General features: G+C 44.1%; 1 protein-coding gene across 1 annotated transcript in view; it reads right to left on the bottom strand.

The window, feature by feature from the left end:
* AMMECR1 (AMMECR nuclear protein 1) overlaps positions 1 to 21,899 on the bottom strand; it is a 406,744-nt gene that overhangs the window by 138,446 nt on the left and 246,399 nt on the right. The window contains exon 4 of the mRNA XM_069211426.1: positions 14,310 to 14,400. Coding sequence (XP_069067527.1) covers positions 14,310 to 14,400 — 91 coding nt within the window. The remainder of the gene's footprint in view (positions 1 to 14,309; positions 14,401 to 21,899) is intronic.

Below are 21,899 nucleotides of genomic sequence, written 5' to 3'. Positions count from 1 at the left end.
AAAACATCTTCCTCAAATTTTACCGTTTAAGGGTATTTTAACCCTGTTTTCCTAAGTACAATCTGAAGAATTACACCATTGCAGCCTATTTAACTAGGCTGCACATTATGTTCTTAAGTGTCTCTGCAGGTCTTCCTGAAGTAAGGTGAACATCTAGTAGACTTAAAAAAAAAAAAAAGGACTATGTAAAGAAGTGCTACGGGATACCCGCCTGTAGGCAGAACTATTCAAGTGCTTATGACCATGAACGGAGATCCTCTACGACAAACCACTTAGGCGTCACAGCAAAGTAATGGTTATAAAGAAGGCACTTCCCATGAAAGAAATTGCAAAAGACTGGAATGCAATCGCTTGAATGGGAGACACTAGTTATGACTACAATACTGATGCGCCATAGAGGGGCAGATGGCACCCTAGGTAGAATCACACCTTAAGGACTTTTATAAATACTTTGATGATGGTAACTTTGAAGCGAAAAGCATGTTCTCTATTATGCAGGACTGCTTCATAATCTTCAAAACGTACACACATCGAAGTATATCCTAAACCATCTGGACCATCCTCCTGTAGAAAGGGCACCTGCGTAGCAAAGCCAAGTTGTGAAGCATACAGCAGGCCACGATGATCTGGCACACCTTCTTTGGTGAGTAGAATAGGGATCCACCTGTCATATGGAGGCACCTGAACCTGGCCTTCAGGAGGCCGAAGGTCCGCTCGATCACCCTCCTAGTTCGCCAATGGGCCTCATTGTAGCGTTCCTCTGCCCTTGTCCTGGGATTCCTCACTGGGGTCAGTAGCCATGACAGGTTGGGGTAACCTGAGTCATCTGCAAATGGCGAGGGACAACTGTTAGACACACACTAACCTGTAGGGATATCCCCAGACCCACACAACCATTCCCACGGACTAGCTTCCAGGTGTTCACCTAATAGCCACACAAAGTGCCTCTGGAGTTAACCCATCACATAAGGGATGCTGCTATTCCGCAGGATGTAAGCATCATGCACTGAGCCAGGGAACATGGCATTCACATGGGAGATGTATTGGTCTGCCAAACATACCATCTGTACATTCAACGAATGATAACTCTTCTGGTTACTGTACACCTGTTCACTCCTGTGGAGGGGGGGGGGGGGTACCAAAAGCCACATGGGTCCCATCAATGGCACCTATGATGTTGGGGATATGTTCAGGGCATAAAAATCACCTTTCACTGTAGGCAAATCCTCCACCTGAGGGAAAACGATGTAGCTCCGCATGTGTTTCAGCAGGGCAGACAACACATTGGAAAACATAGGCTGGGACATCCCTGATGCTATGGCCACTGTTTTAAATGACCTACTTGCAAGGAAATGGAGCACTGACAACACCTGCACTTGAGGGGGGGGGGGGGGGGGGGGGGGGGGGGGGGGAGATTCCTGTGGGATGCCGGATAGCTGACATCAGGTCTGGCTTCAACTGGGTACACAGTTCCTGGATTGTGGCACGGTCAAGCCTGTATGTGATTATCACATGTCTTTCCTCCACTGTCGACAGGTCCACCAACGGTCGGTACACCGGAGGATGACGCCATCTCCTCACATGTCCCGTCGGACAGTGCCTAAGAAGGACAACAGTGAGCACAGAGTCAAACAACTCAGAGGTACATACCCACAGCTTACACAGAACACCATTCATAATCAAAAAGTGGCCTGTATGTGTGTTGAGTCTAGGCCTAGGTATGTGTGACGCAGTTGAAAATGAAGCCATGTGGGCCCCTGAAATGGCGGCTCCCTGACCTCTAAAGTGGGACAATGGGATGTGAGGTAACTGTGCTGGCGTTGTACACCATCGCGGTAGGCGGTCGAAGACCGTGGCGCAATGCTGCATTGGTTAACATTGGACCCTATGGGTCCCAGGAGCCAATGACAATGTACGCCGGCAGTGACTGTACGCACCGCCGCGGACGTGACCGCCATTTTCTATCTGTTCAATCACTCAATACCTGATCTTCGACAGGAGAGGACCTACACTGCAAGTGCTGCTGTGACCTCAGTCAGGAAGAGACAATGGCTCGAGTGTCTGGGGAAAGGGCCCCTGCCTTCACATCGGAGGAGTTGGAGAAACTCGTGGACAGGGTCCTCCCCCAGTACACGCTACTCTACGGTCATCCAGACAAACAGGTAAGTACACAGGGAGCATGTTGTATGGGCTATGCCTGTGTGGAGAGGGGTGGATGTAAGAAGGAAGGGGGTGGGGGGGGGGGGGAGGAGAGAGTGCAGCGTGCATCAAACGACAGTGAGTGCATGTGTCACATGGCAAGGGTAGGGATGGGGGCCAATCACTTTGACGGTGCAGTTGGTAATAACTTTCTCTTCCCCCTGTACAAATCATGTAGGTCAGCGCCCACCAGAAAAAACATATTTGGCGTGCCATCGCCAAGGACGCCGGGACCCTGGGTGTCTACCACAGACGGAGCACCCAAAGCCGGAAAAGATGGGAGGACATTCGCCGCTGGAGCAAGAAGACGGCGGAGGCTCAGCTGGGGATGGCCTCCGAACGTGGGAGGGGTGCCCGTCGCACCAAGACCCCCATGATGTTCAGGATCCTGGCGGTGGTGTACCCGGAGTTCGATGGGCGCTTGAGGGCATCACAGCAGCCACAAGGGGGTGAGTACACCCGCATTCTGCTGACTTTGCGCGCAGTGGAGGGGTCTGGGTCGGGGAGGTGGGCTTCCATAGGCCAGGGCACGGTCCGTAGGCAATGTCCCTCCGTAAAGCAGACCATGTGGCACCCCAGCCCACCTCTGTAGAGTGCCAAGTACACCTAGTCATGCCCCTGTGTCATCTATGTGTGCAGATGTCGTCCATAGCCTTGTAAGCCATTTCCCAGAAATTGAACAGTGGAGCCAAAGAGCGCGGCGTAGTGCAGGGGGCTTCTGTGTCAGTCGTGTCCGCCAACAGTAATGCATGCACTCAACATGTCTTTCTTCTGTCGTACCCCCCCTTTTGGTGGTCTCCCTGTTCTTGTGTGCATTAGCATCAACAGGCGGAGGAGCAGTGGCACCGGAGCACCAGGGGGCTGCATCCCACATGGCCATGGAGGGCCACACTACGTAATCGGACTTCACCAGTGGGACGGAGGGCGAGGGGAGCTCCACAGCGGGGACAGGAGCTGAGACCAGTGACACGGACTCGTCCTCTGATGGGAGCTCCCTTGTGGTGGCGGCAACATCTGTGCCACCCCCATCTACAGGTACAGCCGCCACCCCCCCTTCCAGCACCGCCCTCCCAGCAGCCCCTCAGCCTTCGTCCCGTGCCCGCTCACCCGGGAGGGTGGGCATCACCTTCGCCCCAGGCACATCAGGCCCTGCCCCAGTCACCCCTGCTGCCCTCAGTGAGGAGGCCATTGACCTCCTCAGGTCCCTCACTGTTGGGCAGTCTACCATTTTGAATGCCATCCAGGGTGTAGAAAGGCAGTTGCAACAAACAAATGCATTCCTGGAGGGCATTCATTCTGGTCAGGCGGCCCTTCAGCGAGTTTTTCAGACTCTGGCCTCAGCAATGATGGCAGCCATTGTCCCTGTGTCTAGCTTCCCCCCTCCAACTTCCTCCACCCGACCTAATCCCCTGTACCTCAGCCTATCCCAAGTACACCTACAGACCAGCATGCACACACACACAACACACAAGGGAAGCTCAGGCAAACATAAGCACCACACATCCCACAGGCACTCACACAAGCATCACACACATACAGACACAGGGACATCCACTGCCTCCACTGTGTCCCACTCCTCCTTGTCTCCCTCCTCCCTGTCTCGTCTACACTCACACCTGCATGCACTACCTCTACAGCCACTACGTCCCTCTCCAGAACACCCACCACCACACCCCGCTCACGTGCAGTCAACACCCCCACTACCATTCACACATCCCCTGTGTCCTCTCCCAGTGTGTCTGTGACGCCCCCTCCGAAAATACACAAACGCAGGCACACACCCACCCAACATCCATCCACCTCATGACAGCCTCCAGCGCATGCACCTTCACCCAAAGTCTGCAAACAGACACCTCCTACAACCACAACCTCTTCCTCCACTCCCAAACTTCCTCCAGCTACCCATCCCAGTGTGTCCAAAAAACTTTTCCTGTCCAACCTTGACCTCTTTCCCACACCTCCCCCACCCTGTTCGTCTCACAGGTCCCGAACTAGCACCTCATCCACAACATCTCCAGGACCAGTGGTGCCTGTAGTCACCGGAATATGGAGTGCACCGCCACCAGGGCAGCCAGTGTGGCACGGAGCCACAGCACAGACCGTCCCCCACCTGTGAAGCATCAGAAGTTGGCCAGTGCCCGGCGGGAGAGAGGGAAGACTCAGCCACCAAAGCCGCTCCCAGGGCTACAGGTGGGAGCTGCGACACCTTCCAAGGTGGGGAAGGGGCACAAGCAGGTCAGCAAGTCTGGGAAGAGCAGCACGGCAGAGAAGACCGCCATCATCCTAGCTGCCCAGGAGGCCACCGCCAGCACAAGCCCAGCTGCCCAGGAGGCCACCGCCAGCAAAAGCCCAGCTGCCCAGGAGGCCACCGCCAGCACAAGCCCAGCTGCCCAGGAGGCCACCGCCAGCAAAAGCCCCGCTGGGCCGTGAAGGACCGCCAGCAAAAGCCCAGCTGGGCCGTGAAGGACCGCCAGCAGCTGAGTCACTGCAATGGAGACCGCCGCCTCAAGCACCGCTGAACAGGGCACCGCCGCCTCAAGCACCGCTGAACAGGGCACCGCCGCCTCAAGCACCGCTGAACAGGGCACCGCCGCCTCAAGCACCGCTGAACAGGGCACCGCCGCCTCAAGCACCGCTGAACAGGGCACCGCCGCCTCAAGCACTGCTGGCCCATGAGCACCAAGGGCACTGATGCTACTGAGTCAGTCACAGGCAGACTGAAGCACTCTGGGCACCATGCCCCCTCCAGAACCAGTGGAGAGATCCATCCACTACCTCTGTCCTTAGCAGGATGAAGCACTCTGGGCACCATGCCCCCTCCAGAACCAGTGGACAGATCCATCCACTACCTCTGCCCTTAGCAGGATGAAGCACTCTGGGTACCATGCCCCCTCCAGAACCAGTGGAGGGATCCATCCACTACCTCTGTCCTTAGCAGGATGAAGCGCACTGGGCACCATGCCCCCTCCAGAACCAGTGGAGAGATCCATCCACTACCTCTGCCCTTAGCAGGATGAAGCACTCTGGGCACCATGCCCCCTCCAGAACCAGTGGAGACTGTTATCCACTTGAGAGACTGTGGCTTTGTACTCCCCAGGATGGAACAGTGTGCAAACCACCCACTGTATAGACTGTTTTCCTGCTCTCTGATGCCCCTGTAGTGTTCTCTCCATCATGGTCGGGGATCTTGTGTGGGCCTCGTCCATACCGTGTGGGCCCAGTGTTCCCCGGACTTAATTGGAGCACTACCTGGACTACTATGCTTGGTATATATTTTGTAAATGGTGTATATATATATTTTTGCCTACTTGATTTTAATATATTAAAATGGTTACACTCATTTTCTATTGTCTTTGCATTCTTCCGGGGGGGGGGGGGTGGATTGGAGTGTGTAACTGATGTATTAATATGCATTAGTGTGTGTGTTGTAGTGGGTGAGGGTGGCGGTGTTGCGTGTGTGTGTCCCTGTTTTTTCCGTCCCCTGTGTCGTAGGTGCAGTACTCGCCGTGGTCTTCGCCACCGGCGTTCGTGCTCCTGGTAGAGGAGCAGGAAGACTATTGCAGGTAGAATTTGGAGTTCCGGGTCCATGGTTTCCTCATGGGGTGTGTAGAGGTGAGCGTTTTCCCTTCAGAATTCCTGTTTCAGCCATGTTTTTATCCGCAGTGAATCCGCCCCTGAAAAGGTGGCGGATTGGTGGGTTGTAATAGTGTGGGCGGTACATTGTCTCCCGAATGTCTGTTGGCGGTGACCACCGCGCTGTTTGTACCGCCGTGGCGGTCGGAGTGTTAAAGTGGCTGTCTTTGTTGGCGGTTTCCGCCACGGTCGTAATTGCAAATTTTTTACCACCGGCCTGTTGGCGGTCTTACCGCCGCTTTAACACCGTCCGCCGGGGTTGTAATGACCACCTTAGTATCCACAGAAAAAGCTTTATTTTTTACTTTCCTATTTCTTTGGAGCAGTTTGAATATTCACAGATTTTCCCCCAAACAATTTGATGTTCACGTCAGCGGCTGTCTGGAAAGTTTCAGGGTGATCATGAGGCAGGGGACCAAGAAAAAAAAAAAAAGGTGGGGGGAGGGGTTCCCAAAACGTGTTTCCCCCTGTTAATTACCTTATGGTTTTTTAACAGGTCTACAGCCCGAACAGCAGGACGGAATTAAACCAAACTTGGCAGAAAGGTAGCTCTTTGTCCAGAAAGCGCCCTTTTTAGGTTGAGCATAGTAGCACGCAACCGCTGCTTTTCTACATGATGTAATCTATTTTGCGGGCTTTAACCACACCCATCACTTTAATTCGTTCCTGGGATTGCCTTTCAACAATTACTTGCTGTAACAGGCAAGTGCTTTAGGTTTGTCGCCTTTAAGTTTTTTTTTGTTACGCCTTGCAGACTGACCCAGTTACATGGATTATTGCATGATTGCCAATATACTTTAGTGTGGACAAACACTACATCATGCACACATTACACAGAGAATCATAGGTGTGTAAATCAGTGTATAGGAAACGTTACATAGGAAAGAGGGCTTTAATGTGTAGGAGTCACGTCATCTATACTGGCAGGCGGTACAGTTTAAGAGTGCTCAATCTGGAGAAGCAAAAACTATTTAAAACGATACACCATGGTTGGGGGTTCTTTTTAGTAATAAGAATTGATTTCTACTCAAATGAATCCGTTTTGCAAGATTAGGTTAAGGAAAGACTGGGAAAAAAAAAGAACACTCTAATCTATACCTTGAAATTTGCATGCAGCTCTTTGACAGTTAATTCGTCACTGTTCTATATTAGGATTTTAACTTCTAAACTGCAATCAACAAAAGGATCTCTGATATAAGCAGTAACCAACTAACCAATTCATATTATATGCACTTTGTGATTGGCATGGTATTCGTTCTTTACAGCAGGCATAATAACCCTCTATGGCAGTGCTACCTAATGAGTCACAGCTTCCACTAGACAAAACGACTTTCTCTCCAGGAAGTACATTAATCATGGAGTTATCTTGAATTTTTTTTTATTGTTGTCTGAAAACTGCTGAAAGCAAGAAGAGCTGCAGCAAGTGCATTTGAAACCATAATAAACTTGCAAATACAGCACCCTCACCCAGTCAGTACCCGGTGCTGTGGCACTGGTCGCACTGCCCTACAGCTACAGCTGACCCTGAATGCGTATTAATGCCGGGTCCCGGGGGATGAAGTCCCCGGGGCTGTGCGGCTTACTCCCCTAATATGAAACCCTAGAGACCCACTCACTCCCTCCCAGAGACACCCTCTTTCACTTATTCTCTCACCCATAGACAGGCCCTCTGGGCAACCCATGCCAAGCATGGGCAAAGGCTGTGCACTGCGGCCAACCCCCCACAGCGCCCGACCGATGACCATGCGCGACGGTGGTTGGATTAAGATATGGTAATTAAAACGACTTTACGTTAAAAATAAAAAATAATCACAAATTTACTTAAAAAATAAACCCAAAAGTTACAGGGTTGTTCTAGTTAGGAAATAGAATTATAAAAAGAGAAATTCACTTAAAAAAAAAAAGGTTACAGGGATGTTATATTCTGAATTTACTCACAAAACCATAGAAGTTCAGCAGTTAGAGCAATTTCAAGTACCAATAACCTGCTTCCTCGTCATGCACTGCTAATCACCCCAGATATTGCAGCTCTCATGACAACTTCTAGAACCTCATTAAAAATACAAATGAAATATTAGCAGTCAAATTATTGAAGGAAAAAACTGCATGGAGGGGGCGCAAGTTATAGTTGCGTGAGCTAACTACAACTGCTAAATTTCTATGATTCTGTGTGAGCAAATTCAGAATCTAACTAGAATCTCCTTGTAACCTTTAGTCTTAAGTGGATCATGCCTCATCATCAACTCTTTTGTTCAAGGCACCACTGCTCCCCAGCCAGTTGCCCTTGTGGAAGATTCAGATCTCCAGAGTGTTATGTACAGTTTGAGCAAAGCCTCTTGCTCACCTCAATCTTCCAGCTTGTCAAAAATATCTAGCAAAGCTAATCAAGCCTTCACTCGCCTCTCCAAGACGTTGTAACTTACTCTAGCTTTCCATAAGGCTCAATGCTATCAGTTTTTAGGAAAGGGATGAAAACCTTTAAACACTTTCCATCTTCAATTAGGGCTGCAGTCTACACGGTCTTTTTTTCTGTTCCCCTTACAAATGACGCCGCAATCTACCGCATAACGGGAATTTTTAATCTATGTGCTTTTCTTTCTTTTAACTGTATGAATGATATGTAGCAGTGGTTTCCAACCTTTTAACTTCTCAGGATCCCCACTTTATCTTTACTGGATCCCGGGGACCCCCCAATGAGTCATTACTGAAAGCCAGGAACCCCAGTCTAAACACTGTAGATGATTTTTAACACAAAACAATGCCCAAAAAATACTAAAACAAGCATTCATCAAACACAAACAATAACACATTTTATTTAATTTGCAAATATAAATAAAAACAACAAAAAAATCATTTTGATATGAAGGTTGGAGATTTTCTAAATTCAATTGAAGCCACACATTGTCCATACAATATTTTGTTTGATACACTTTTCCTGCTCCCATGAATCAATTTGAGGGTACCAATTTAGTTTTTAGCCTCCAATTTTAAATTCCTTGACATTTATAGTATGTTTTAAAATTCCCAAATGTACATTTAGCCACTATTTATGTACACTTTATTAATCTGTTAATATTACTTTATTTTCTGAGTAGTCATGGACCCCCAGAGGTCCCTGGACCACAGGTTGGGAACCAATGCTATAAAGTGCTTTAACCTTTGCCAAGGCTTGACATACACAAACAAAAGAAAAGTAAATGGAAAGCACAAAACAAATTACCGTAGAGGGTATCTCGCTTGCTGGATAAGGCTTGGAATTGGACACTTTGATTCAACACTTTCTTTATTCAGTTGAATCCAGCATGGCTCAAGAAAGTGAATGACAAGAAAGGTGTGGATTATCGCTATGTATCTTAAACTCTAAGAGATGGTATTGAAAATTGCTGCATTTTGATAAAGCGAGCTTTGACTAGCCAGCTGTTCAGATAGGGATGAAAGACAAGCCTTCCCACGATGCTACTACCATGCGATAAAGTGTGGTGCTCACTTCAGTTCCAATGGGGATATTTCACATTGAACTAGTAATCATCAGGGCAAAAAGAAAAAACTACGTGTGATCAAGTTTTGAAAATATGCATAATTGAGATAGGTTAAGCACATCCAGTGCCCACTGTCGAAGTTAGGAAAAGATCTGCTGAAGACCCAGCATCATGAATTTTCATTTACTTTTTTGTTTTTAGTCTTTAGGTCGAGTGTAGATCTGAATTATTACCTTTGGTATTTTATTTACATCTGGAAACGTAGAGAAAATGTATTTATCTTTTTATAATGAGGGTGCAGTTAATCAACCTTTTTCCAGAACAAGTTAAGCAAGTTTTGCTGATGATTAAAATGAAGTGCCTATAACTTTAATATAGCGGTTCCCAACCTGAGGTCCGCGGACCCCACCGGCGCCCGTGACACATTCCCAGGGGGTCCGAGGACGGGGTCAGCAGGGAGGGAGGCACTTCTCAAACTGGGGACGTTCACTGCACGCTTTATTTATTACTCAATTTGTGCAGCAGTTTTAGAATTTCCTTGTACAGCCAGCCCCTTTCCGCAAACATAAAACCATCAAGATAACTTTGGTGATTACCGTACCTGCAGACAAGAGATGGCAGTTTGTCTAGTGGCAGTTTAGACTCATCCAAGGATAGTACAGAATTAATACACCTGCTGCAAAGAATGTGTAGCATGCATAGAACAGTATTTTATGTGCATAGCACAGTGAGCTACTGCTTTTGTCAGTTTTCTTGTTACTGTGCAGTTCATATGTTACAATCATAATCCAGCACAGTGAGCTATGAACTGCCAAGGAGCTGCATGCAAACTGAATGGCACAAGTTAAAAAGTTGTTTTTTGCCCAGTCTTTAATTTTCCTTAAGCTGCTAAAAAGGTTTGCTTGCCTATAAAGAAATTCTTATTAAGTGTTATGTTCTGAATCCTGAGTCTGTGCTTCTCCAGACCAAGCACTTTTAGAAAATGCCTACCAGTGTGGATGACATGAATCCTACACCTTGCTGTCCCCTCTAAAGTGCTTCGACATCCTACACTGTTATGGAAGGTGCTATAAAACAAATTAATTGCAGGTGACACAGGCTATGAAGAGATAAGAGGCCGCCGTTATGGTTTTACTTCCTTTCCCCACCACATTTATCTGAAAAAGCCTTCTCAGAGCTTATGTACCTAAAAAATAAAAATAGAAATCGCTCAGGGAATGCATAATCTGACCTGAGGATTCAGCTTTCCTAAATAAAACCAAACTATCAAGGAGACAGATCTTAACCAACTGGCTCAGAGAAGCCAGAGATGCAGTCGCCCCTCAACGTAAAACTAGACCATTCAGGTGCCATGAAGCATTTAAATGGTTTTCAGAGAAACTAGAAAGCCAAGCTTGAGTTGCGGCAAGTGGAAAAGAAATGGTGTAGGGCGTATCTTCCAGAGAGGAAAGAGCTTTATTTTATGATTAGAAGCTTACATGAAAGCAATCTGGGCAGCCAAATCTAAGTACTTTAACAACAAAATGTTAAATTCAGAAAATGTCTAAAGAGATATTTGACAGAGTCTCTGAGCTTGCAAACCAAGATTGTTTTAAATTTCCAGTGGTTCCCATGAAGAAATTGTGCGACCATTTGAATCAGTTCTGAAAACAAAGATAATTAAGGACAATATCCCAAAAAGCACCTTAATGTGTGCTCTCTAGACATTAGACTACCCTTGATACCTATCCCACTGTGAATACAGATAGTCTTTCAATGTTGACGGCTAAAGGAAAATCAGGTTCACCTGATGGTATCTGCCCTCCCCGAATTCAAGTTTGTTTTCTCTCGACTGCCGGATTTGGTGGTCTCTCTGATTAACTTATAGTTAAGTCTGGGTGTTGTACCTTATTCGTTAAAGGAGGCAATAGCAATTCCTTTGCTAAAAAAAAAAAAATACATTGGTGAGGACCCCTCTGCTTTGAAGAACTATTTGTCCTATCTTATTACTTCCATATTTTGCAAACTTAAAGCTCATGTTGCATAATCTTTATGTTCCTAGAGGATTCTGCATGTTTAGATCCTCAGACAGGCTTCCGGCCTGCTCTCTCAACTGAGACTGTTATATTATCCGCTGTAGATGATTTGAGGAAAGGTGCAGATAAAGGCATTGCCCAGGTATTAGTATTATTAGGCCTATCGGCGGCCTTTGACACAGCTGGTCATGGTAATCCCCTCAAGTATGTCAAGGCTGTCAGTCTGCAAGGTCCAGCATTTAGCTGGATGAGATCTTTCCTCACTGATAGGTCTCAATCAGTTAGCCTTGCCCACTTCTGCTCCTCCAAGATTAGGCTAAATTGTGGGGTATCACATTGCAGGGCTCTGCATTATCCCCTCACTTATTCAATATATATATTTGCCCCTTGATCCACACCCCTCAGAAGTAAGGCATACAAAGTTACAACTAAGCCGATGACATGCAATTGATCTTTAGCATTGAGGAAACCTTGAACTCTAAGGAGTTTTTTCAGAAGACCATGCTTTACATTAGCAATTGGATGAACCTCTATCAGTTGAAGCCCAACTCTGATAAAACTGAGAAAGTGCAATTTTATAATAAACTGTAGAGGTGGAGTCTCTCCTTTGGGCTGGAAGAAATGGGCTTTCCCTGATGCCCAAAAACTTGGCCAAATGTCTTGTGATACTGGTGGACAAGGATCTATCTATGAAGCCCCAAGATCAGTGCTGTTGCCTCAGCCTCTTTTTTTTGGCTTCGAAAAATAAAGAAAGTCTGGAAATATTTTACAAATGATGCTATCATTCACATTATTATTGGTTTTGCCCCGGGTTGACTATGCTAATTCTCTGTACCTGGGACTTCTACAGAAGCTAGCTCAATGGCTGCAATTGGTTCAAAATCAGGCAGCCAGGCTGGTGTAGCGACAGCCTAGATGATGGCACATCACTCCTCTTCTGGAAAACTTCACTGGCTCCAAACAGTTCAGAGAACCATCATCAAAACTGGATACCTAATCTTCAAATCTCTCCATGACATTTATTTCGGCTAAAATCCGGAAATACTTGCCAAATCGTAACCTTTGATCATCCCACCAAACCCTCCCAAAGGTTCCAAAATTTATTAGAACAAGACTTGGTAATTCCTGATTTGTAGTGATGGTTCCAAAGTTATGGGGCTCCTTTTCCTCTGAGATAAAGGCTTTGCAGAAATGTATGCAGGTCTATAGCTTTTCAGAAAAGTATACCGGTCTCTAGGAAACTCAAAGTAGTCTGCATCTCAGCTCCAGTACGATGAAATCCTTGAGGGTGTACATGCGCTTTATAACTCCTTTATAACATAGCATATCTTTAGTAATTCAAATATTTATTTGGTGTGTACTAGTTTGAGTATTTTTGTGAATTACTTTTTTAATGTTTGAAATTTAATTTGTACAAATTGCTTGAGGATCCCCGGGTTCCAGTAGTGATTCAATAAGAGTGCTCAGGTGTCAAAAGGTTGGAAACCATTGCTCTAGTTAAACAGCAGGAGATATACTGAACCAAAGAGCGAGGCTATTTCATACAAATATGCAATACCTACCTGTCTTTTTGATTCTGTGCCACCATACCGTATACATTACTCCCCTGGCATTTTAGGAGTAGGAGACATTCCATTCTCCACTTTGTGTAGGTGAGCGGCTCACCTATAATATAAGTATATACTAATTCTACCATTCGAAACACTAGCACTAAAACAGACTGAACCTATCAACTAAGCTGTTAAAAGAAACTCCAAAGCCTCTAACCCCACAAACATCTCCATTCATACCATTTATGATGCTGCAATGAAGTGCTTTCTGCCAAATATACATGTTCACCTTCCAGTTCTCAGAAGCCATGAAACAGATGGCCTTTTTGCAGTAATAACCAAAGAATCTAGTTTAAGCAGGAATATTATGCAAATAGGTAAACTAATTCACAATTGGTTCAGAGCCTAAATATGAAAATTGCTTTAAGAAATACTAGCAATATCTAAAGGATTAATGACATTTACATACTACTACTATCTTAATGTTGGTCACAGAAATGATACAAGTTTGGGCAGAGGCTGCCTGAAAAAATCCCAACAGTCCACGTCTTTACCAGCTTTGTAATTTTAGGGAACACAGAGCTCAACAGGGACATTTACATTTTAAACAGGCTACATATTCATGAAAGTAAGAATCTTAAGGCCTTTAGAAATATAGAAGGGTACTCTTCTGTGGCAATAACTTGCAACTTTAATGGCAAGATCTGAAGGGTCAATACATTAAAATGGTCTTGTGCACTCATTAAGTGCAGAACTAATGAGGGTAAATGAGTAAGAATAGAGGATAATAGTACTTAACTGAGAATCTTTGTCATTACCAAATATCCCATACCATAAGGTGGGATGCATTAAAAGAGTTGCGATTTGCACATTTAAGTTCCCCAAATAGTAGCCATAGAAAAGTAATTTGCTGCATTTGGTTTCATCACATCACATTTATTTTTAATGTCACCTTACAATCTACTTTGGGGTAACTAGAGAACATACCCTTCTGCATAGTTAGAAAGAGAATATCCCAGGTACCAACTCATTAAAGCTCAATTCACGTCAAAAGGTCTTCTCATAAAAGGAATTTACTTATGTAAAAGTATACCAAGTATAAATGGCGAAATTTTATTGGTCTTAAGTCGCACTAAATCAAAGGGAAGGCCAAAGTAAAAGGTTAATTAGAGTGAAATACAATTAACATGCCGGCACAATTAATTATGCATTTTATATAGCTACTATTTACTAGTAATTTTAGTAGAGATGTAAAGAAATACATGTACTAACACAATGAGAGGTACTGAAACATAAAAGGAATCATTTAAGTGATAAATTCCTTACAATAAAATATTGATCCACCATCTGACATCAGTGCAAGGTCATATACTGGTCTATATGTATGCTTAAATCTTTAACCAGATCTTATGAAATAAAAGCTCAACAATGACCTTGCTCCTTTGCAACCTCCGGTAAGTAGGTGGCGGTGCGTTTGGATCCTTTTTCATTGATGAATTCTATTCTAATGCCATGTACACCCACCTGAAAGAAATTGGCAGCATGGTTAGTACACTTGAAAAGGTTTGGTAGTATGCAAAGATGACATCCCATATGTGAATATTCACATATTTTAATAACTACCAAATACATCTAGTCTGCTTCATTTCATTCTTAAGTTGGTCATACTCTTGGCAATGTGTCTTAACATGAGCGAACGTGTTTTGCTCTTTTATACAAATTAATTTTCCAAAACGAAGGCCAAGTAGCGAAGCATAAGACCAACTCTTCCTTCTACCCATTTTTAACCAGCAAGTGTTCATATCCGAGAACTACTTTTGAGACCAAACACTTCTAAAACGAGATCTGGTTATTTTAACATTCCACAAGTAAGAAATACTCCCACATCCTTTGTTACGCTCTTCGGTATTACTACATTTCCTAAAATGCAACAAACTACTAAAGTTACAAGTAAACGGAAAGTTGTTTGGGAGTATTCATTTCAAAATGTTTCCTGGCTCAGCAATTAGCACACATCAAATATTGCTTTTTCCCCGTGAGAAATGCTCACCACTTATACTGCTGCAACAATACAGCATGATTTGCCAAGTGTGAAAACACAAAGAAAAACGAACAAGCCTTCACATTCAGTTTTTGAAGAGGGTAACCGTAACTTCAAAACAGCAGTGATATAATTTTACTGTATTCAGGTAAGACAACTGTAATTTAGTTATTCCATAAGAGAAAAGTATACGTAGAATCGAAAGGATGCTTGGTTAAGGTAGTGTTTTCAGGATATAATATTTGTTTCTTAAAACTGTGATGACAATTTAAAAAATAGACTTCACTTACTCTGAAGCATATACTGGAAAAGAAATCCGCTGTTTTGTCAACATTCATAACTAGGTCAGTTTCAAATCAATGCATTTTTATTTTGTGATTGTAATATGACTAATATAAAAGTAGAACAAGAGTGTATTACAGTTAAGTGTTTTTACATAGAGTCGTCGTTTTTCGGCTTTTTTAAGCATTCCTACTATCAAACACTATATTTTAGGCATTTTGATAAGTTGGTTGAGGGAATCTTAAGAAGTACATTTACTAGCTTGAGACAGAACCCACAATGAGCTTGAGTAGAGTTAGCCATCAGAGTAGTTTCAGTCAGATAAAGTAAAAATGCCCGTTCCAGGAAGGCACACTGGCAGGGTATCACAGGAAGTTTATTTATAAACAGTACAGCTTTTGAGGTCTCAGCTCTAGACAGAGCAAGTGCGGTCTTGAAGAGACAGGTGTATACACTTTATGGGCTTGAGCCCTCCCACAGGCTTTCCATTTGCTGGCCTCATCGTCGCTCTACTATTCTTCCTTCCCATTTGTCCATGGAATGCGTGGGTCATGCCTCATAGTGGGTTTAGCCACCCCGAGAGCAGGGGCTAAGTACTATATCAATACACTGGCAGGGGTGTGGAATTTATTAAAATATCTACTTGTCCAGGGGACAGGTTGCTTCTCAAATCTACTTGTCCTGTAAAAAGATCTACTTGTCCCTTTGGTGCCATGTAGTGTGGCGACAAATTATGGCAGCAATTAATAGCCTCTCTGATTATGCCAGGGCTACTACCGTAGTAGGGCTTGAATACTTGGAGTTTCAATCCCTACTGTAGCAATTTCCTTATTTTGCCACCTTTCTGCAGATCTGCATACTGGGGTTGGAGGAAGCAGTAAGCAATAGTTCCAGGGCTGGAATACCTTTGAGTCTGCAAACCTACTAACCTGCATGTTTTAAAGATTTTTACCAGCTTCTCTCTAATATTTTCCCATAATAAGAAAGGTTGGACATTTACTCCTGACAATGGCAGAATTAGAACTTCTTCCAGGGTTGGGAAGAAAGTGGCTGGAGGGAAAATGAACTTGCAAATGCTCAATAGATTTTCACATGAGCACATCTACACATCGTATTTACCCACGCTAAAATACAGTTCACAAATATTTTATAGGGGTACGACATATACCATGGGTGCACTTTTGTGACTTTCTTTAAGAATTTGGGGCCACAAGTAGGTAGGTTCAGATTTGTGACCTGCAAATTGCGAGTCGCAAATCCGAATGTAGGATGGTGTCCTTAACACCATCTGTGATTCGCAAAGGCTTCGCAAATGCCCACATCATGAATAATCATGAGGTGGGTCGCAATTTGCGACCCCCTCACGAATGGTGGCCTGCTGGAGACAGCAGACCACCATGTCTGTGACTGCTTTTCAATAAAGCATTTTTTTTTTTTTTTTTTTTTGTAATGCAGCCAGTTTTCCTTAAAGGAAAACGAGATGCATAACAAAAACAAAAAATGAAACCACTGCCTGCTCTGAAAAAATGTTTACAGTGACATTCACAATGGGGAAGGGGTCCCATGGGGATCCCTTCCCTTTTGCGAAAGTGTTAGCACCCGTTCGCAGTCACAAAACAATCCTACATTGCACTGCGAGTTGCAATTAGGAAGGGAACACCCCTTACTAACTGCGAGTCGCAAACCCGTTTTGTGATTCGGTAACCAGGTTACTGAATCGCAAAACTGGGTTTGTGCATCGCAATGTGCTTTTTGCACGTCGCAAACAGCGAAAGTCGCTGTTTGCGACATGCAAAAAGCTACCTCCATGTGGGTCTTGGTCCCTAATTAGGTCTGGTGTTAACAAAGACATTTTGTTTTTATTAAACTTCTATTTCTCTCTCTTTCGGCTGGCTTTACTGTGAGTGATCGCATTCTGCTCTTCCACAAGGAGCATATTGCCACACAAAGTAGTTTTGTTCAGTGTCAGGAACTACAGTGGCAATCAGTGACGTAACGAAACTGGTAGGGGGCCCTTTGCAAAGAACATGGAGGAGCCTCCTCTCCAGACTCACTCAGGGCAGGTGCTGTGCTGACGGGGCCCCCTGGAGGGCGGCTGCGGGGCCTTTGTTATGCCGCTGGTGGCAACGTGTGCTTTAAGAGTTCAAAAACCTTTTGGGGGGGTTTTGCCAATGTTTGTTACAATGTTGAGGGCCTGGTAGCTCCCACAACAATAAAGTGTTACAAAAGCCATGTCAAAACAAGACACGCATTGATGAAACAAAGACTTATAAAAGTATGTCAGATCAGTTGGCTTTGTCAGTGTTTGTTTATTTTCATGCTTCCCATAATCGTGTTGAAAATGGTTACACTGATTTTCCATTAGAAATATTTTTGGGAAATACTAGCATGCATCAACACATTTTACTAAATGACACTTCATTTGCATATAATCAGAGAGCATTCTGGGAGCATTATACTTAGCCTCTTAGCCTAAACTTTTCAAACATGTGTGTACACGTTTTTTTTTTTGTACTGGAACCAACGTCAGTAGTGAAGTGTGACCTTAAAACATTTATTTACAGCACGCACCCTAATAATGAAGGCTTTCAAATAATGAACCATAAATACAAGTTCGAACAGCATTATCTTTTGGAAACACATTACCTCAACTGCAGAGAGTTCAACTCTCTGTAAACAGGCAGCCAAAGGGTTTGTGCTGCAGGGGGTTGGGCCTACTTGTCCCAAGGACAAAGTAAACATAAAAACTTGTTGCCCTTGACCCCAAACAAGATGTCCCGGGCGTCGGGCGATAGGAATTCCACATCCCTGCACTGGTCACCATTTTACCATCTGTTTTAGGAGCTGCTTTTTTGTAACAGCAGTTCACACAAGAGCTTTTGTTTCACTCCATGTCCTTCTGTAAATAGGCCTGTAAATCTTGTTAACTTGTCACATTGAGCATTCAAAGACCAGGATCAAATATAAGATGCTGTTTTCAGAGGGCACCTGATCGGTGGCCCCACCCCCTTCCTCATGCCATGTTACTGTTGCTTGGGCTCCTGAGTGAGTACCGCTTAAGTAGTATATGTCGCTCGTACACAAGCTATAGGCTGGCCTTCCCCATACTTAGGCGTGGAGGCTGCATGTACGCTGACTTGGGTGGTAGAGGGCCTAGTTGTAGCTCTAAAGTATGAGGTGGAAGTTTCAAGACTTCCTTCTTCCCTCTTACGGTTTTCATTTTTGAGCATCTGCCCAATCGCTCTTTCAGCATTGCAGGAATGTGTGGAAACCAGAGAATGGAGTCACGCCACGTACGATGGGGACCAACACCCACATTAAACTTGTGGGCAGGGAAAAGCAAAACGTGGGCTGAAACTGATCAGATTAACATGCAAAATGATACGACATCCACACACTGCAGCCAAAAGAGGGTGCGCATGAGAGGAGCTGCCTCTTGCAGCTGGCTAATGATAAAGAAGACTGTTAGAATCATAAACCAAGTGGCACATCGGGTGGATTTTACAGATTCAGAACTCCAGGTCAGGGCTGGAGCTGACAGGTTAAACAAAGCCCTGAACAGCTCAAGCCTACAGCATCTGCATCAAACACTCAAACACATTGTGTAGCAAGAGTACAGCAAAAAATGGCATGCGCCATCACTGCGTTATGCAGGGTCTGCAGAGGAGTTGCAGGGGAACTTTCATCCTTCAAAAAAGCCCAAGGGACCTAAAGCACAATAGGCTATCCGAGTTCTCATTCTCAGATGTGTTTCTTGTAATCAGCTTTCTTTGCTAGTATTCTGATTGACACAGCAAGTAATCAAATCCTACTGGATTTCTACAGCGCATAGCTGCACAACTGGGCCTCCGAGCGCTCGTTGAAAGCCAACTTCCCAGACCTTGATTTTTCCATCCCCACCTTGAAGATCGAAGTGGTGTTCAGAAGTTTGCTGAACAGTGGTTCAGCCTGCTGTTTCCAAAAGTGAGTGGGTAGGGTGTTCAATATTCTGGGAGGTAGAAAAGCAAAGGATCTACCCCCACATCTCACTCTTTTGACCTTGGGTATCGCCAACAAACCCTCCAGGAGCTTGACCGTAGGGATCTTCCTGACACATATGCACACACACTAGGCTCTGAATAATGGCTGGACCTTTTCCTTGTGTGGCTCGGTGGGTGATACACATGGCCTTTAAGCATATCCTTTTTACTACAATTTGATTGCATACTAAATTTCACTCAAAGAGAAAAGATCTCTTGACAAATAGTGTCTATGCGAAGAGGCAGGTGCTTCAGAAAGTAAAGAGTAGATTTGTGTCTGTGGGGGGGGTTTCAGATTGACGTTACAACATTTTGCCTAATTTTATTTACTCATTTTGTGGTTGGGTTGTTTCATGCAACTATATTATCGACTGAGAAGCGTGGTTTATTTTTTATTCTAGCTGTCAGAAAAAGTGTTTCCTATTGCTTTATTTGGATCAGAGAAGCACATAGAATGTTTGTAGGGAACCCACTGCTTTATGAATAAGCCATGAATGCACCAATTGTTGTACATACATTGTTTGTTTATAAACTGAAAAGCATGTCTGATAAGATAAGGTATTAAAAATAAAAATATATATATATTTTTAATGTAGCTCTGTAAAAAAAAAAAAAATACGTGTCCCACAATTACACCCCACTGCATACTTTGGGCTTGTGAAACAGCACTATTTTTCCTCACTATGTGTGCCTTTCTCTTTCATTAATTGTGATTTTGTTTCAATAGATAACTTTTTTATTTTGCCATGTTTTCTTTTCTCACTTTGTACTCATGTTTTCTTTGTTTTTGCTCGTGGGCTCTGTCAGACTACCATTAACACTAACACACTAACATTAACACATTCACACCGTCATAGTTACATCAATTAGGAGACCCAATATGGCGAAAAGACATTCACAACACCAATAGATTTGCCACTGCGGAGAACTACTGTCTTTGCCAATGATTCTTTTATATAGCGGTGGTATGTTCAAGTTGACTGAAGTACGTATTGCACAGATTTGAGTCTGTGATCCAAAAACAGATTTGTAATGATGCCTGCAGTACACACTGAATTGTTGAAAAGCTCCTAGTGCCAACCTTCTCTTTGCTAGGGAAAATAAGTCAATTTTCTGGAGGGTCCTCAAGGTTCCAAATATTCACTAAAATGTCAACATGCCTCGTCAGTTGAGAGAAGGTGTGGTGTGTTGATCCTACAGATTTTGAGTGGGTGAACAATATGAAGGGTCTACAATGATGATACAAAACCTGGGCATGAAAAATGTATTTAATCTTTCTTGTGAACTCAAGATGTTCAGAAGGGCTATGTTTAGTCTATAAATTGATGTCCAGTTTGACAGCATGGTGTGCACTAAAATCAGTCTCTTTAAAACATGCATTTTATCATTCATTTGCATAGGATTCTTGCCAATTTATGCAGAAACAGAGGACACATTTGGATCAAAATAAACACTTTCAACTAACTAATAACTTGCTGAAGGTAAATTGTTTGCACAACTTAAAAAACACTACCGAAAAGACAGTGCAAAGAAATTAGTGTATATTCGCATTCAGCTTTTCATTTATCGCAGGTCAATGGCAAACAGATTGTGGAAATTAAGAAGGTAAGAGTCGCACCGCTCCATTAGAAAAGCAAATTATTAAGTTTAGAGATCTGAACAGGGATATGCACCCTACCTGTTTTCCGGTTCCCCCCATTCACCCAAACACATGCCCTAAATCCAGTTTCCAACATGTTGATGTGAAACCAGGAATCCAAATGCTGCAGCATGTGAATCTAGTGAGTGAGTGAGTGGACACTGTATTCAAGCTCAACTCTGAGCTCAGACACCAGCCTGCTAGGCAGAAGTGATTTTGGGTCAAACCTTATGGTTTAGCACAAAGCTATTGGAGGAATGAGAGAAAAGCAACAGAGTTTATACAATATCTGGAACCTCCTCATGCTCCAGGGATTATGCATTCTAACTTCTATATCCTCCAACAGCCATAGAAACTAGAACGCTACATTTCCAAAGAAGTGTGAGGGAAGTATTAGTCAGAGACCAACCAATCACGCTGCGATAAACCCTAGGCATCTCTATGTGAACTTTACCTTCTTTCTTCACTGCTCCACCAACAGTAAGAACTCCTTTTATCCTCAGTTAACACATTATATGGGATTTTTATTTTACTGCGGCATTATAAGGGATGCTGTTGTGGTGTTGTGGTTAATGTGTGTGATGCATTTGCGGATTTTGGCTTAATTTAAGCTTTGTTCCCTCATAGATCAATCTAGCAGTAACAGAAGTGCATCGCAGTACATTCACCCAACTGTTAGAGGGAGACCGCTTCTGCCATCCTTCGGGCTCCTTGTCCAACAGCACAGTTTCCCTTCTATCAGCAGTCTTATGCAGCCTGTCAGAGCAAGAAGTGTTGACCTTATAGGATGAAAGTGACTGTCCAAGCCCTTAACATACATTTTTACTGTCACATTGTCATTTCACCTTGTGTCAGATTTTCATTTTGATAATAGCAACAAGTTTAATGCGGGCACAGCACAGCTTTACACTTTCAGGATGAAGTGCACCTGAAATTGTTGTAAACCCTTTGGAGTGCTGGGGATTGGGCGCCATTTAGCACTGTGGGCTACTCATACCCCTTCTTTGGATTTAGCAAATCTAAATCATTTGGTGGACTACAA

The sequence above is a fragment of the Pleurodeles waltl genome, chromosome 2_1 (assembly GCF_031143425.1).
Source record: "Pleurodeles waltl isolate 20211129_DDA chromosome 2_1, aPleWal1.hap1.20221129, whole genome shotgun sequence".
Classification (NCBI taxonomy): Eukaryota; Metazoa; Chordata; class Amphibia; order Caudata; family Salamandridae; genus Pleurodeles; species Pleurodeles waltl.
The sequence above is the reverse complement of the archived record's forward strand: the minus strand, read 5'-3'. Positions and strand labels throughout refer to the sequence as shown.